Source organism: Salvelinus alpinus, chromosome 31, assembly GCF_045679555.1.
Source record: "Salvelinus alpinus chromosome 31, SLU_Salpinus.1, whole genome shotgun sequence".
Classification (NCBI taxonomy): Eukaryota; Metazoa; Chordata; class Actinopteri; order Salmoniformes; family Salmonidae; genus Salvelinus; species Salvelinus alpinus.
Genome location: NC_092116.1, coordinates 23,570,634 through 23,587,026, shown reverse-complemented (window position 1 = coordinate 23,587,026; position 16,393 = coordinate 23,570,634). Strand labels below are relative to the sequence as shown.

The 16,393-nt window shown below is 44.9% G+C and overlaps 2 protein-coding genes across 7 annotated transcripts in view; one reads left to right on the top strand and one right to left on the bottom strand.

Moving 5' to 3' along the window:
- Positions 1–8,825, bottom strand: part of LOC139561802 (tudor domain-containing protein 7B-like) — a 37,621-nt gene extending 28,796 nt beyond the window's left edge. Inside the window, exon 1 of one of the 2 annotated variants that reach the window (XM_071379094.1) lies at positions 8,418–8,825. In XM_071379094.1, the coding sequence (XP_071235195.1) occupies positions 8,418–8,495 (78 nt within the window). In that variant the 5' untranslated portion in view covers positions 8,496–8,825. The remainder of the gene's footprint in view (positions 1–8,417) is intronic. The other variant, XM_071379092.1, reaches the window with a different exon arrangement.
- LOC139561801 (dynactin subunit 1-like) overlaps positions 6,958–16,393 on the top strand; it is a 45,548-nt gene continuing 36,112 nt past the window's right edge. For 2 of the 5 annotated variants that reach the window (XM_071379088.1, XM_071379086.1), the window contains exons 1-8: positions 6,967–7,124; positions 10,311–10,565; positions 10,678–10,756; positions 12,056–12,087; positions 12,229–12,246; positions 13,222–13,245; positions 13,703–13,756; positions 15,753–15,908. In XM_071379088.1, the coding sequence (XP_071235189.1) occupies positions 10,338–10,565; positions 10,678–10,756; positions 12,056–12,087; positions 12,229–12,246; positions 13,222–13,245; positions 13,703–13,756; positions 15,753–15,908 (591 nt within the window). In that variant the 5' untranslated portion in view covers positions 6,967–7,124; positions 10,311–10,337. Of the gene's footprint in view, positions 7,125–10,310; positions 10,566–10,677; positions 10,757–12,055; positions 12,088–12,228; positions 12,247–13,221; positions 13,246–13,702; positions 13,757–15,752; positions 15,909–16,393 lie in introns of all 5 variants that reach the window. The other 3 variants (XM_071379089.1, XM_071379090.1, XM_071379091.1) reach the window with 3 other exon arrangements.

The following is a 16,393-nucleotide window of genomic DNA, read 5'->3' as shown; positions in this document are numbered from 1 at the left end:
TTAAGAACTGGTTTAATAATCATATCCCGCTGGTGAGTCAACTTTTTAATGCAGAAGGATTGTTACTCAATATGAGGATTTTTTACCTCATTACAATATCCCTGTTACACCTAGAGAGTTCGCCATAGTCTTTAATGCTATTCCATCTGGACCTCTCATGTTGTTTAGAGGTGTAACCAGACCTCACCTTCTTGACCTACCCTCGCTTAATCCAGTTGACTCTCCAATAGGAAATATGTTTCTCCTTGCTCCCTCAGAACAACAGATCTATACGTGATTTATTTCAAAGGGATATTGCATCCATTCCTTATGTCACAACTTACTGGAATACATTTGTCAATAATATCTATTAGGAAAAAGTCTGGTTATTACCACACAAATACCTGCTTGTTAACAAGATCAAAGAGGTCTCTTTCAGAATGATCCATAAGTATTACCTTGCGAATCATTACCTGAATAAAATGAAAAAATACATTAACATTAACTGTAGTTGTGTTGAGCATCCAGAAACAGTTTTGCATTTATTTTGGCATTGTCTACTTGTAAAGAAATGATGGCAAGATATTCATAGTTTTATAAATGTTGTTATTCTTGATGACTTTTGTTTTTCTATGGGAGAATGTGCTGCTCGGGTTCCTTAACTATAATAATGATAAAGAAAAACCATTTTACCTCATAACTCTAATTGTGCTAATGGCACAATTTGAATTGTGCTAATGGAAGTCATTTTACTTAAGGCCCTTGGAAATGACCTGCATATCTGCAGTTATAAAAAAAAGTCTAATGCAATATATCGATTTACAAATACAAATCAAAAGGTGTTTGTGGAAAGTGATTTACATTTGTGGATTGGTGCTTATCTGTACAGATCATGATACACGAAAACAAAATGCATGCTGTGTGTTCACAATACATTTGATATTGATCCCATACAAGTGTATGGGATCGCTGTCAAGCGTCGCTGTCAAGCGACGTTATGTCGCTCTATCGAGCTCCGTACTCTTGCCCCTTCATGGGACTCTCAGAGGGCTTTTAAGCATTCACCAAATAGTATCAAAACGAAAAGGTACTATCACAGCAACTATTTAATCTCAGTAATATGATAATTAATTCAAGTAATGCCAGTCAATATAACTCTTACCTTGCTGGGAAAAAGAGACGAGAGTGACACGGATAACTTGCTGCTCGTCACACTTCCTGATTGTTGGTCTGTCGCCCTTGCGGTCTTGAGCTGTCCCAGCTCACCCAAAGCTGCACTCTAGCCAAGCGCCTCCCAGCAGGCCCGGTTGGTGGGTTACGGTAGCCTACCTCGTCTGTGATGTGATTGGCCATCTCCGCACAGCCCCACGCTAATTCCATCATAGCGCAGGCGCACACAGGAAACTGTTGTCCAAACTACAATGATTTATTTTTAGTGACACTTATTCTGTGTATAGATCTATTTGGTTTTCTTCAGCGGGTATGCTATCGTCTTAGAGTGATAAAAAAGAGTAGGCAAAACATTATTCACTGCCACTGTGTGCCACAAAGTAAGCTGCTTATCTCAGTCTCTAGTTCTTATAGAGAGCTGAGAGCTCAACGTTTTGTATATGCGGTGGAATGCTTCAGATGGTACTTCAGATGGAAGGTTGGTTACACTGTTGCATAAAGTGAAGTTGCGCTACAGACTGACCCAGTCAGTCTCTTTTTTTTCCTCCCTCACATTTCTCACATAGATCTGGGCTGCTGCCTTCCCTCCTTCCTGACTACAGTCTCCACAACCAGATGGTTATATAATTGTTGGACTGAAAGGCATGTTAAAACCATCATTCTATGCGGGTTTTGGGATGGGATAAGTACACATTTTTATTTTATGATTTTAGTCTTATCCTGAGGTTGAAGCTCTAAACATAAGCTAACTACAAAAAGTATTTTGTCAGCCCTTTACAAAGTATTTATTTTTGCATTTTAATTTGATGTATTTATCAGGGATCCCCATTAGCTGCCAAGTATTAGGGTTAGGCCAAGGCAGCAGCTACTATTCCTGGGATCCAAACACATTAAGGCGCTTACATCACACATAAAACAAAAGATAAAAACAGTACATCATATAACAATATTACACCACTACAATACAACATGTATAATACCACCATACAACAATGTTACAATGTATGTGTGTGTGTGTAGAGTGCGTGTGCTAGCGTGTGTGTGCGTGTGTCTGTTCCTGTGAGTGTGTGTGTGTGTGTGTGTGTGTGTATCTCTTCACAGTCCCCGCTGTTCCATAAGGTGTATTTTTATTTGTGCAGGCGATCTCTAACATTCATAGTTCTCTTTTCATCATAGAGAGCCTTTAACAGCCAACAATCTAAGATAGCCTACCAAGCCATTGAATAAAAGGCTCTGAATATCTTTTCCATCTGACTAATCTATGTTGACTAACACAACTATGCTTGGAGGTAAGCAACACTGAACCATGCATGAGAGCACCAGCTGTTCTGGACGACTGTGTGATATCGCTCTCCGCAGCCGATATGAGTAAGACCTTTAAACAAGTTAACATTCACAAGGCCACAGAGTCAGACAGATTACCAGGACGTGTACTCAGAGCATGCGCTGACCAGCTGGCAAGTGTCTTCGCTGACATTTTCAACCTCTCCCTGACCCAGTCTGTAATACCTACATGTTTCAAGCAGACCACCATAGTCTCTGTGCCCAAGAACGCCAAGGTAAGTAAGCAGCCTTGCACGAGCCTTAACGTGTGCGAGCCGGAGCGGCTCATAGGAGCAGGAGCCTATCTCCTGCTTCTGTAGCGTGAGGCAGCTTGATGTACAAGTAAACCCCCTGAACAGGACGCCAAGGTAACCTGTCTAAATGACTATCGCCCCATAGCACTCACATATGTAGCCATGAAATGCTTTGAAGGGCTGGTCATGGCTCACATCAACACCATTATCCCAGAAACCCTAAACCCACTTCAATTCGCATACCGCCCCAAACAGATCCACAGATGATGCAATCACTATTACACTCCACACTGCCCTTTCCCACCTGAACACCTATGTGAGGATGCTGTTCGTTGACTATAGCTCAGCATTCAACACCATAGTGCCCTCCAAGCTCATCACTAAGTTCAGGACCCTGGGATTGAACACCTCCCTCTGCAACTGGGTCCTGGACTTCCTGACGGGCCGCCACCACCTGAAACAACACATTCACCACCCTGACCCTCAACACAGGGGCCCTCAGAGATGCGTGCATATTCCCCTACCGTACTCCCTCTTCACCCACGACTGTGTGGCCATGCACGACCCCAACACCATCATAAAGTTTGCTGACGACACAACATGGTTGGCCTGATCACCGATGATGATGAGACAGCCTACAGGGAGGTCAGAGACCTGGCAGTGTGGTGCTAGGACAACAACCTCTCTTTCAACGTCAGCAAGACAAAGGATCTGATTGTGGATAATGGGAAATTGAGACCCGAGCACACCCCCATCCACATTGACGGGGCTGTAGTGGAGCGGGTCGAGAGCTTCAAGTTCCTTGGTGTCCACATCACTAAGGAATTATCATGGTCCACACACAGTGGTGAAGAAGGCACGAGAAGGCCTCTTCCCCCTCAGGAGGCTGAAAAGATTTGTCATGGGCCATCAGATCCTCAAAAGGTCCTACAGCTGCACCATTGAGAGCATCTTGGCAACTGGCAACTGCTCGGCTTCTGACCAGGCACTACAGAGGGTAGTGTGCACTGCCCAGTACATCATTGGGGCCGAGCTCCCTGCCATCTAGGACCTCTATACCACCCAAGTCATAGACTGTTCTCTCAGCTACTGCACGGCAATCAGTACTGATGCACCAAGTCTAGAACCAACAGGACCCTGAACAGATTTTACCCCCAAGCCATAAGACTGCTATTTCGGTAACTATTTAATAGTTAGTCCAGGTAGCTATTTAACTATCTGCATTGACCCTTTTTGCACTAACTCTTTTGACTCATCACATACGCTGCTGCTAATGTTTAATATCTATCCTGTTGCGGAATTACCTCCTACCTCTGCATATCGACTCGGTACTTGCCATGTGGATATAGCCAAATTATAGTTACTCGTTGTGTATTTACTCCTTGTGTTAATATTTCTCTATTTTATCTCTCTGCATTGATGGGAAGGGCCGTAAGTAAGCATTTCACTGTAAGTCTACACCTGTTGTTTACAAGAATGTGCCAAAGAATATGTATTCGATTTTGATACCTGTAAACCCAAATCTCAAATAATGTCCCCATGGGAGAACCATTTGAAGAACCCTTCTGGTTCCAGGTAGAACCCTTTTGGGTGCCATGTAGAGGCCTTTCTACAGATGGTTGTACATGGAACTCAAAAGGGAACAGTTGATTAACCCTTTTGGAACCTTTTTTTCTACTGAGCTCATGTGAATGCAAAAACAGTACGAATATTTTAATCAGTTTTGTTTCTATATAAACGTTTTGCGCATTGCTAGTTGAGCACGTCACTCTAGGTCGTCACTAGTTACCACAATCGCAAATAAGAAACTCCACCGATTTATGTAAGGTATCTTCTTAAAATGTTATTTTAAACCTAACCATAGCCACACTGCTAACCTTAAATTAAGACCAAAAAGCTAATATTGTTTAAATTAATTTATACGATTTACCAAATTTAGACTTTGTGGCTGTGTATAACTAGTAACAACCGTCACTCACCATATTCTATTGAATCTGACAATTAATCTTGATGGTTGTAAAGTCGTCTCAAATAAAACTGTGAAGGACCTCGGCGTTACTGTAGACCCTGATCTCTCTTTTGATGAACATATCAAGACTGTTTCAAGGGCAGCTTTTTTCCATCTACGTAATATTGCAAAAATCAGAAACTTTCTGTCCAAAAATGATGCAGAAAAATTAATCCATGCTTTTGTTACTTCTAGGTTAGACTACTGCAATGCTCTACTTTCCGGCTACCCGGATAAAGCACTCAATAAACTTCAGTTAGTGCTAAATACGGCTGCTAGAATCCTGACTAGAACCAAAACATTTGATCATATTACTCCAGTGCTAGTCTCCCTACACTGGCTTCCTGTTAAGGCAAGGGCTGATTTCAAGGTTTTACTGCTAACCTACAAAGCATTACATGGGCTTGCTTCTACCTATCTTTCCGATTTGGTACTGTCGTACATACCTACACGTACGCTACGGTCACAAGACGCAGGCCTCCTAATTGTCCCTAGAATTTCTAAGCAAACAGCTGGAGGCAGGGCTTTCTCCTATAGAACTCAATTTTTATGGAATGGTCTGCCTACCCATGTGAGAGACGCAGACTCGGTCTCAACTTTTAAGTCTTTACTGAAGACTCATCTCTTCAGTGGGTCATACGATTGAGTGTAGTCTGGCCCAGGAGTGTGAAGGTGAACGGAAAGGCTCTGGAGCAACGAACCGCCCTTGCTGTCTCTGCCTGGCCGGTTCCCCTCTCTCCACTGGGATTCTCTGCCTCTAACCCTATTATAGGGGCTGAGTCACTGGCTTACTGGTGCTCTTTCATGCCGTCCCTAGGAGGGGTGCGTCACTTGAGTGGGTTGAGTCACTGATGTGATCTTCCTGTCTGGGTTGGCGCCCCCCCCCCCCCCCCGGGTTGTGCCGTGGCGGAGATCTTTGTGGGCTATACTCGGCCTTGTCTCAGGATGGTAAGTTGGTGGTTGAAGATATCCCTCTAGTGGTGTGGGGGCTGTGCTTTGGCAAAGTGGGTTGGGTTATATCCTTCCTGTTTGGCCCTGTCCGGGGGTATCATCGGATGGGGCCACAGTGTCTCCTGACCCCTCCTGTCTCAGCCTCCAGTATTTATGCTGCAGTAGTTTATGTGTCGGGGGGCTAGGGTCAGTTTGTTATATCTGGAGTATTTCTCCTGTCTTATCCGGTGTCCTGTGTGAATTTAAGTATGCTCTCTCTAATTCTCTCTTTCTCTCTTTCTTTCTCTCTCTCGGAGGACCTGAGCCCTAGGACCATGCCTCAGGACTACCTGGCATGATGACTCCTTGCTGTCCCCAGTCCACATGGCCGTGCTGCTGCTCCAGTTTCAACTGTTCTGCCTGCGGCTATGGAACCCCGACCTGTTCACCGGACGTGCTACCTGTCCCAGACCTGCTGTTTTCAACTCTCTAGAGACCGCAGGAGCGGTAGAGATACTCTTAATGATCGGCTATGAAAAGCCCACTGACATTTACTCCTGAGGTGCTGACTTGCTGCACCCTCGACAACTACTGTGATTATTATTATTTGACCATGCTGGTCATTTATGAACATTTGAACATCTTGGCCATGTTCTGTTATAATCTCCACCCGGCACAGCCAGAAGAGGACTGGCCACCCCTCATAGCCTGGTTCCTCTCTAGGTTTCATCCTAGGTTTTGGCCTTTCTAGGGAGTTTTTCCTAGCCACTGTGCTTCTACACCTGCATTGCTTGCTGTTTGGGGTTTTAGGCTGGGTTTCTGTACAGCACTTTGAGATATCATCTGATGTACGAAGGGCTATATAAATAAAGTTGATTTGATTTGAAATTTGATTTGATATGTCGCGCCAAATACTGATTGCAAATGTTTTTGATGTTTGTTCAGGTTGCTAGTGATTTCAGAAACGTATTGGTACTTCTAGACATGTCTCACATTTGTATATAAAACGCGAAAATGAAGTTTAACAACATTTATTTAGAAGTTGAGTTACTTTATATTATATAGCTGACCTGTGTAGGCCTACTCACCACCGTGGATTGTCAGTGCACATAGTTATCCATCAATACAACAGGTGTGGGCGCTTGGAATATATTCGTTTTTTTATGTTTGTGTGATATCGTGTCCTGATGTTAAAAATGTATTAGCCATTGTTATTGGAACTACTGTAATGTAATTCCAATTAATACAAATGTCACTTTTGTCAGAATAACCGGAAGTAGACCATTTATAATAAGAAAAAAGCACCGGAAGTTGTTGTGGGTGGACCGTTCTTATAATAGCTTATTATAGGGTGGACATGGCATTTTGCTAACTGACCCTTGCATGTATATTTTTTTCTTCCGTTTAACCAACAAGTTCTTTTGGAACATCATACCAAACCTAACTTTGTCAATTTGCAGGTAGGTGGTAGAAGTTTGCTAACGTTATCTATCTTCTCAAGATTATTGACTGTCAGGCTAACACTTCGCATCTAGTATAACGTTAGCTAACGTTAGCTATGAATATAACGTTCGCTAGGTAGCGTTTCTAGCTACAATGAAATGTATTGTTGATTTAACGTTAGCTAGCAAATGATTTTAGTTAACGTTAGCTCGCCACAGTCACTGCTTCTTTCTATGGGAAAACTGTATGAATATAAATTTTTCAGAGTACTTCGCTAGCTAATTTGTTTGCTCGAGCTACCTAACGTTAGCTAACATTACAATCAGATTTTTGACTGACGCGAAACACTCCACAGTTAGCTAGCTAAGTAACCAACTAGCGTTAGCTAACTAAGTTAGATGACAAACGTTAACCACTGAACCTGGCTGGGTAGCTAGCTAGTTTAGCTTGCCAACTCATAATGTTTGTGCTGGATGACACTTTCACCTGATCTTACAGGGCAAGATGACACTGACAACCTCTGAAGTAGATACTCCTGAAAAGGAGGATGATCATTTCTATTGGTGACAGTCAAGTGCTGACATGAGCATAATCAGAAACACATCCTTTCTCACTGACTGAGTGATGTTCTTCTTTCAGTACAGAGGTCCATATCAGGCCCTACTAGTGTCTTGTCAGGTATTGTTATGGCAAGATTATTTTCTGTTTTCCCATAATGATCTAGCTGCTACAGCTGGAGACAACAATGTTATTGTGTACTTGCTGTGATTCGGGAGAAGTACACAAGCTCACTTAGAGTTGTGGTGATTTCTGGATGCTGAAGGCAAAGCATCACTAATAGCTTCCCCTGCCAGAGACCCTTCTCTTTTTCTCTCCTCTCCTGTCTCTGTCACAAACACTTCCTCTCAGAAAAACAGTGAGAGAAGCTAGGAGGAGAGATGGAAAAGCTTACACTGTTTCATACTGTTGTTATTTTGCGGATAAATAAGGCAAGTCAATATGGCTGGAATGCGCAGGCGGCATTCCGTGGCCGTCCTGGCAATGGGCCGGGGTAGCTTGGTGAGTCCTATCTGATATTCTGTCTAAGACTAGACTAATTCCTACATATGAGTTGATTTGATTGAACGGACAAACAGCAACAGTCAGTTATTTTACGTAAGGCTAGTGATTGTCTATAGGCTACTTTTGATTTGATACTTGCGTCAACCATTTTTAGTGGTGCCACATTCGAGAACAGAACTGTATCAAGAGCAGTTCTCTTGTTGATTCTGCTGGCACAGAAATGAAGATAAAATACTAGTTTTACTCACAATGCAGGCTATGCAGCACGGTGCTGAAGATGATGATTTTGGTGATGATGATGATGAAATAACATGTTGTGGCTCCATGATCTGTTCACCGCTTCAGCTGAAGAAGTCACGGTTAGGAAGGAAGGGTAGACTATCCCAATGTTAATGGCATTTCCTGGATGTTCCGGTGTTATGACATAAGAGCTCAGTTTCTAGTTCTCTTGTTTCCAGTTTCTGACTAACACCATTCCTGCCATGATCCTGGCTACTCCTCCCAGTTGTCTGCCTTTTGGACTATATCTATCAGGCTAGCTACAGCTAATCTGGTCTCCTCTCACATGGCATTGCCTCCCTGAAGACCCACATATGATGTTTGCCATGTTCCTCCATGGCCCATTTTGACCATTTCTCAAAGATTTCCTCAATGTGGGTAGACGGTGAGCGGTACTGTCTGTGTGTCTACCGGCCGTAATGGTTACAGTCTGCTGAACCATATGACTGGGCGTGTGACTGCTCTGTCCTCAGGCTGTCTGTGGCCTAGCTAGCATGAGTCAGCTGGCTGTGTGTCTATATGGCCTAGCTAGCTAAGAGTCAGCTAGTTGACATTCAGAGGAGGGAACTAGACCTCATGGATATATCATCAATATGTTGTTTGTTTCTAGTACTTGTAGTGGAATAGGCCTATATAAGCCATTTTCCCTCTCAGCCTCTTCCTGGCAGTCTGAACTAATGGGAAATTAGGCCTAGTTATGGGAACTAATGAGCAATTAGGCCTAGTTATTTAACTAGGCAAGTCAGTTAAGAACAAATTCTTATTTACAATGTCGGTCTACCAAAATGCCTCCCGTGGGCACGGGGGCTGGGATTAAAAATACAAATATAGGACAAAACGCACAACCGCTTTACTTTATCTTGGCCAGGTCGCAGTTGTAAATGAGAACTTGTTCTCAACTAGCTTACCTGGTTAAATAAAGGTAAAAAAATAAATAAATAAAACACTACTTAAAGAGAGACCTAAGACAGCATGGCAACAAGACAGCATGGCAACAAGACAGCATGGCAACAAGACAGCATGGCAACAAGACAGCATGGCAACAAGACAGCATGGCAGCAAGACAGCATGGCAGCAAGACAGCATGGCAGCAACACCACACGATGACAACATGGTAGCAGCACAAAACATGATACAAACATTATTGGGCACAGACAACAGCATCAATGGCATGAAGGTAGAGACAAAATGCATCACGCAAAGCAGCCACAACTGTCAATAAGATTGTACATAATTGAGTCTTTGAATGAAGAGATGGAGGTCAAATTGTCCAGGTTGAGTGTTGCAGCTCGTTCCAGTGACTAGCTGCAGAGAACTGAAAAGAGGAGCAACCCAGGGATGTGTGTGCTTTGGGAACCTTTAACAGAATGTGACTGGCAGAATGGGTGTTGTATATGGAGGATGAGGGCTGCAGTAGATATCTCAGATAGGGGGGAGTGAGGCCTAAGAGGGTTTTAAAATAGGCATCAACCAGTGGTCTTGCGACGTGTTTACAGAGATGACCAGTTTACAGAGGATTATAGAGTGCAGTGATGTGTCCTGTAAGGAGCATTGGTGGCAAATCTGATGGCCGAGTTGATGGCATGGAATGTTGTCATCAATAAAAATATGTTTGCATGCTTCACTTTGTTGTTGTGGAAAATCCAATGTTCAAATGTTTTATCTTAGATCTCACCAAGAACTCAGTTGTCATTATTTCTTGTTTGGGGATAAATGACAGATTTCCAGGCACACAGAGAAGTGCAAAGATCACAACAAAATCAAACCGATGTGAGGCTGTAGACTAACACCGGCAGTGTCAACAGCAGTCACAAGGTCCTCTGTCCTAAACTATGTTCTCTCTCTCCACCCCCACCCCCCAGATCTCCGGCAGCCCCCTCCTGAGCAAGATGAGTGCGGACGGGGGAGGCAAGCCTGCCAAGGTGGGCTCGGTGGTGGAGGTGATCGGTAAGGGCCAGCGTGGCACGGTGGCGTATGTGGGCGCCACGCTCTTTGCCACGGGCAAGTGGGTGGGTGTGATCCTGGACGAGCCCAAGGGCAAGAATGATGGCACGGTCCAGGGGAAGAGATACTTCCAGTGTGATGAGAACTGCGGCATCTTTGTGCGCCAGTCCCAGGTAACTAAGCTAACACGCCAAACCCCACACACAGACACTCTCTCTCTAACTGTGACACACATTGTGGAAGAGTAATAGACTGGTGTATTGAACCCGTCTCTCTCTCTATCAGATCCAGCTAGTGGAAGATGGTGCCACCTCTCCAGACATCCCAGAGTCTTCCACTGCCAAGTTCCTGTCCAAGCAGAAAGGTGAGCAGAATAACAAAGCTGTAGCCTTCATTTACATGGCCTCAGATAGCATCAGGGTTGGGGTTCATTTCAATTCGGTCAATTCAGTTAGTAAACTGAAATTCCAATTCTAATTGTCCTGAATGCTTCTCTATGATAATTATTTGTAGAAATTTCTGTTTACTTCCTGAATTGAGATGGAATTCTCCCCAACCCTGGATAGTATGGCACTGATCTTTAGGCTACAATCATAAAGACAACACTAACCAGGTTTCCATCCAACATTTTTATGCGCGTAAAGTACATGTTCGATAAAAAATGTCATGACAGGCCTGATGGAAACAGAAAATGTGTCCGTTAACTTTCCAAATGTCGACAAAACGAAATACTGTAGACATGGTGGGTTCTTTTAGTGTCGGTAAAATTCATTATGTGAGAATTGTCTGCAGAAACTCTTTTTATGCACAAATATTGATATAATAACCATCATATGGAAGTAAAGTTGGAGTCACGCGATGACATGTTGTGTGGTCTTCCCACTACGACTCGTCTGGAAAGCTTGCAGTTCATTAGACTGCAGATGAAATAAGGGAGGAATTTCACAGGGTGGTGAAAGGGCAAGGTTGTGACCTTGTGATGCACCATTCCAATACATATCCATAATAATCTCATCATACCCACACTGTATCTGCCAGTTGTTGGCTAAGGAGCACGTTTCAATACCAGAGTGGGCACATTCACTATATAATGCCATTTTCTTTTGAATGAGAAAACCATCAGTAGAGTTGAAAATGCGATGGAAAACCATTGAACTTTTTTATTCACTTCATGGGAATTAAACCGCAGAAGTCAATGTTATGTGCACTACGTCGTCACGCACAGCCTTTTAATCCCCAACAAGTCCATTTGATGGAAACTCATATTTGGTGGGGAAATGCGCGTATTGTTGTTAAGCAGATATAGAATATTTGCAAGAAAATCTGTTGCCATTTGGATGGAAACCTAGCTACTGTAACACTTTATATTACGGTCCACTTAAAGTATTTCTAAAGGGTTTAGAAGTAGTTTATAAATGTTTGTGTGTGTTTATAATAACATATGATCTGTTCTTTCTGTTATATTACGGTCCACTTAAAGTATTTCTAAAGGGTTTAGAAGTAGTTTATAGATGTTTGTGTGTGTTTATAATAACATATGATCTGTTCTTTCTGTTATATTACGGTCCACTTAAAGTATTTCTAAAGGGTTTGGAAGTAGTTTATAGATGTTTGTGTGTGTTTATAATAACATATGATCTGTTCTTTCTGTTTTTATCTTCAGACATCCCTGAGGTTCCAAAATCAGTCAAACAGGTACAGTAAAAATACTGACCTTTGTTTCGGAGCGATTTCCATCCCTCTCCTTTTCTCTCCCTCCAAGTGACCTACCTGACCTCTTCCCTCTTTTCTACTTCTCTCTCTCCCTCTCTCCTGCTCCCCCAAATCCCATTACAGACGCCCATTTCCAAGAAGGTATAGATATTTAAAACTATGCTCACCTACTTTGCCATGGTGGTTGCTTGCTTGTCACGTTTTCTTTTGAATTAGGCTGTTCAGGGTAATATTTTTGGCCTCACAGCTTTTCTGCAGTTTGTCTTTTGGACTTTATACTGCTAATGGATAACATGGGTGTTTCATGTCACCGTACATTTTTGTTGCGTTTTCACTTTGGTTCCATGACACATTTAGGAGCATGATGTTCCATTTTCTGGCTGTTAGGTTCATTTTATATATGTATATATATGTATATATATTTATAGTTTTTTTGTTAAAGTTTCAGACACAAGTGTATTCTTGCTTGCATTGTGATGCGCCTTGTTTTTGCCTCGACTTCACTTGGGATTTTTTTATTTTTAAACTTATTTTAAGTCATATTATATACTTTTTAACATCAACTTCACCCACTTATATATTAACTACAGTACGTCACCTCAGTTTTTAAAAGTAGAGGTTATCAGCGCAAACTTAATATTTGCATAAAGACTTAAAGAAAAATTCCACCCAAAAACAGTTTTTTGGTATTTGTTTGATTAGTCAATAGTTGATATAGTTCCAAAATGTTTTGCATGTCAGCAATGAAGTTTTCAAGATATGCAGCTTTCAAAATACAGAAATACAGCCGGTATGTTGCATCATATGATGCAAAATGCGTCAAACCGGCTGTATTTCTGTATGTCAACAACGAAGCAAATACTAAAATAGTTTTTGGGTGGAGTTTTCCTTTAAGTGACTAAGGGGAATGCAGTAACACACAGCAAGCAGTCCAGTCTGCTGGAGAGTGATATATCAGTGTGTTTTGACTAGTATTAACCCTGTGTGTTTCTGCCTCTCTGCCCTGCTAACTACTGCCCTTCGCCGTCTCTGCTGGGCCTGTTTGTGTGTGTTCTCTATCCTCTCCTCCGCCGCTACTATACCCTCCTCCTCCTCTTCCTCCTCCTCCTCCTCCAGTCCGTCACCCGTCGTAGCACCAAGGTGAGCTTGTTATGAACAGCAGATGGTGTGGTAACAGGGTTCCGTTAAAGAAGAGCCCACCTGTCCATTCCTACTGTAGATCGTGATGTCATTGTGATGTCACAGCAGTACGTTCCGAGGTAGATTAGAGCAATGGAATGTTGATAAGCTCATGAATATGGAAGATGTAGGTATGTGACAGAGTAGGAAAGTAGCTCACCACAGTCTGGGAAGGAATGATGTTTTAGAGTGGGAGATCTCCTGCTTCAGTTTAACGTCATAGACTGAGATAATCAACAGTCAGTATTTTACTTGAGAGTATGTCACACGTCAGTACATGGTGTGTGTATCTGTTTAGGCCTAACTATAGAATGTGAGAGTAGTAGAGTGTATAAAGTTGTTCTAGAAGATTCCCTCAGGAAGAGAGAACAGCAGTAGACAGCTCTTCAACCCCTAACAGTCTACTCTCATACAACAGTGGAACACTCCAGGTCGTCTCTCCTCCGCCAGCTCCCTCCCCTCCCTCCTCATGGTACGTTCCAGGCCTCAAAGCACCTGACTCCCCTGGGAGAGATCAACTCTGGTCCTGGAGGGGTGAACTCTGGTCATTCGGGTTATTGGTCAAAGGTCAAATTCACTGCAATAACTGGAAAAACGACAGCGTAGTTAGTTTTAGTATTTTAAGCAAGTCCCCACAAAATGTGAAGCAGTAACTTACTACTGTAGTAGTGCCTCTAAAACCAGAGTTCACCCTTTTACAGACAGTTCAGTTCACCTGGCCAGTTCCTTGTGCACTGTTGCTACTTTTTAGTGTAGGCCAGATCAGCACAGTAAAGGGTGACTTATATGGCACTGGGTGTGGTATTTGCTCACCACGGCAGGTTTCACTTAGATACAGGTTTACCGGAGTTCACCTGGGCTCTGGGTGGAATGTTTCTGTGTTCAGTTCCGGGAGCAGTCTGTTTTTATGGTCACTGGGATTAACAGGTAATGGTACGGTCTCACAGATGTGGTTCTCTTTTACATGTATTTTACTTGTATTTCTCCCTCTTCCTGTTCTCCTCTCTCGCTCCCCTTTCTCTTTCTATATTTTCTTCGCCTCTCTCTACCTCCACCATTTACCTCCACCCTTTACCTCCACCCTTTACCTCCACCCTCTACCTCCACCCTCTACCTCCACCCTCTACCTCCACCCTCTACCTCCACCCTCTCCCTCCACCCTCTACCCTCCACCCTCTACCCTCCACCCTCTACCCTCCACCTCCACCCTCTACCTCCACCCTCTCCCCCTCCCCCACATCTCTCTACCTCCCCCCTCTCCCACCCCACTCTACCTCCACCCTCTCCCCCCTCCCCCACCTCTCTCTACCTCCACCTCTCTCTACCTCCACCCTCTCCCCCTCTCTCTACCTCCACCCTCTCGCCCCTCCCTCTACCTCCACCCTCTCGCCCCTCTCTCTACCTCCACCCTCTCGCCCCTCTCTCTACCTCCACCCTCTCGCCCCTCTCTCTCCCTCCACCCTCTCTCTCCCTCCACCCTCTCGCCCCTCTCTCTCCCTCCACCCTCTCGCCCCTCTCTCTCCCTCCACCCTCTCGCCCCTCTCTCTCCCTCCACCCTCTCGCCCCTCTCTCTCCCTCCACCCTCTCGCCCCTCTCTCTACCTCCACCCTCTCGCCCCTCTCTCTCCCTCCACCCTCTCCCCCTCCCTCTACCTCTACCTCCACCCCCTCCCTCTACCTCCACCCTCTCCCCCTACCTCCACCCTCTCCCCCTCCCTCTACCTCCACCCTCTACCTCCACCCTCTCGCCCCTCTCTCTACCTCCACCCTCTCCCCTCCCTCTACCTCCACCGTCTCCCCCTCCCTCTACCTCCACCCTCTCCCCCCTCCCCACCTCTCTCTACCTCCTCCCCCACCTCTCTCTACCTCCCACATCTCTACCTCCCACCTCCCCCCTCTCCCACCTCCCCCCTCTCTCTACCTCTCTACCTCCACCCCCCTCCCCCACCTCTCTCTACCTCCACCTCCCCCACCGCTCTACCCCCACCTCTCTCTACCTCCACCTCCCCCACCGCTCTACCCCCACCTCTCTCTACCTCCTCCACACTCTCCCCCCTCCCCCACCTCTACCTCCCCCCTCTCCCACCTCTCTCTACCTCCCCCCTCTCTCTACCTCCCCACCTCTCTCTACCTCCCCACCTCTCTCTACCTCCCCACCTCTCTCTACCTCCCCACCTCTCTCTACCTCCTACCTCTCTCTACCTCTCCACCTCTCTCTACCTCTCTCTACCTCCCCACCTCTCTCTACCTCCCCACCTCTCTCTACCTCCCCACCTCTCTCTACCTCCCCACCTCTCTCTACCTCCCCACCTCTCTCTACCTCCCCACCTCTCTCTACCTCCCCACCTCTCTCTACCTCCCCACCTCTCTCTACCTCCCCACCTCTCTCTACCTCCCCACCTCTCTCTACCTCTCTCTACCTCCCACCTCTCTCTATGTCCTACCTCTCTCTACCTCCCACCTCTCCAGGCTCCCCGGGCCATCGGTCTGTCCAGCTCTCGGTCCAGGGAGGATGTCAGCGAGGGCAGCCTATCTTCCAAGGGTGCGCTGGGGGCTCCTGTCGTCCCCCTGCCCAGCGGCATCCCCACCACGTCCGGAGCTCAAACCCCCGCCACCCCTAGCAAGGTCAGTCCACAACCCCCTGTGGCCAATCAGATCATCACCTTAGGTTCTGGGGAGTTATTTGGTCGAGCACAGAAAGAAAACACCCCATTATCAGAACATTGATACGTTGTTGGATGTGTTTACTACTGGGCTGGAACAAAGCCTGCAGCCTGATATGTCATGTATAGAGCTGAGACGATAAACCGAAAAAATGATCGACACATACCACTTACTGAGGATGTTTAGATGACATCGTTCATTACGATAATTAGCCTATCCTACAGAAAAGTGAAGTTTGAAATTAAGTTTGCTAATATGGGGTGATTATTGGGATAATGGCGACTGTGCATGAAGATGGCGGCCCCCGTGTACTTACCACACATTCCTTGTTTTGCCAAGTTTGCAGTGTTGTTCATCGATCTCCGTTACTATTTGTATGGTCATTGGCACCGTGTACATGATCCCAAAGCTTTAAGACGCCGGCAATAAAAATAAAATAAAATATT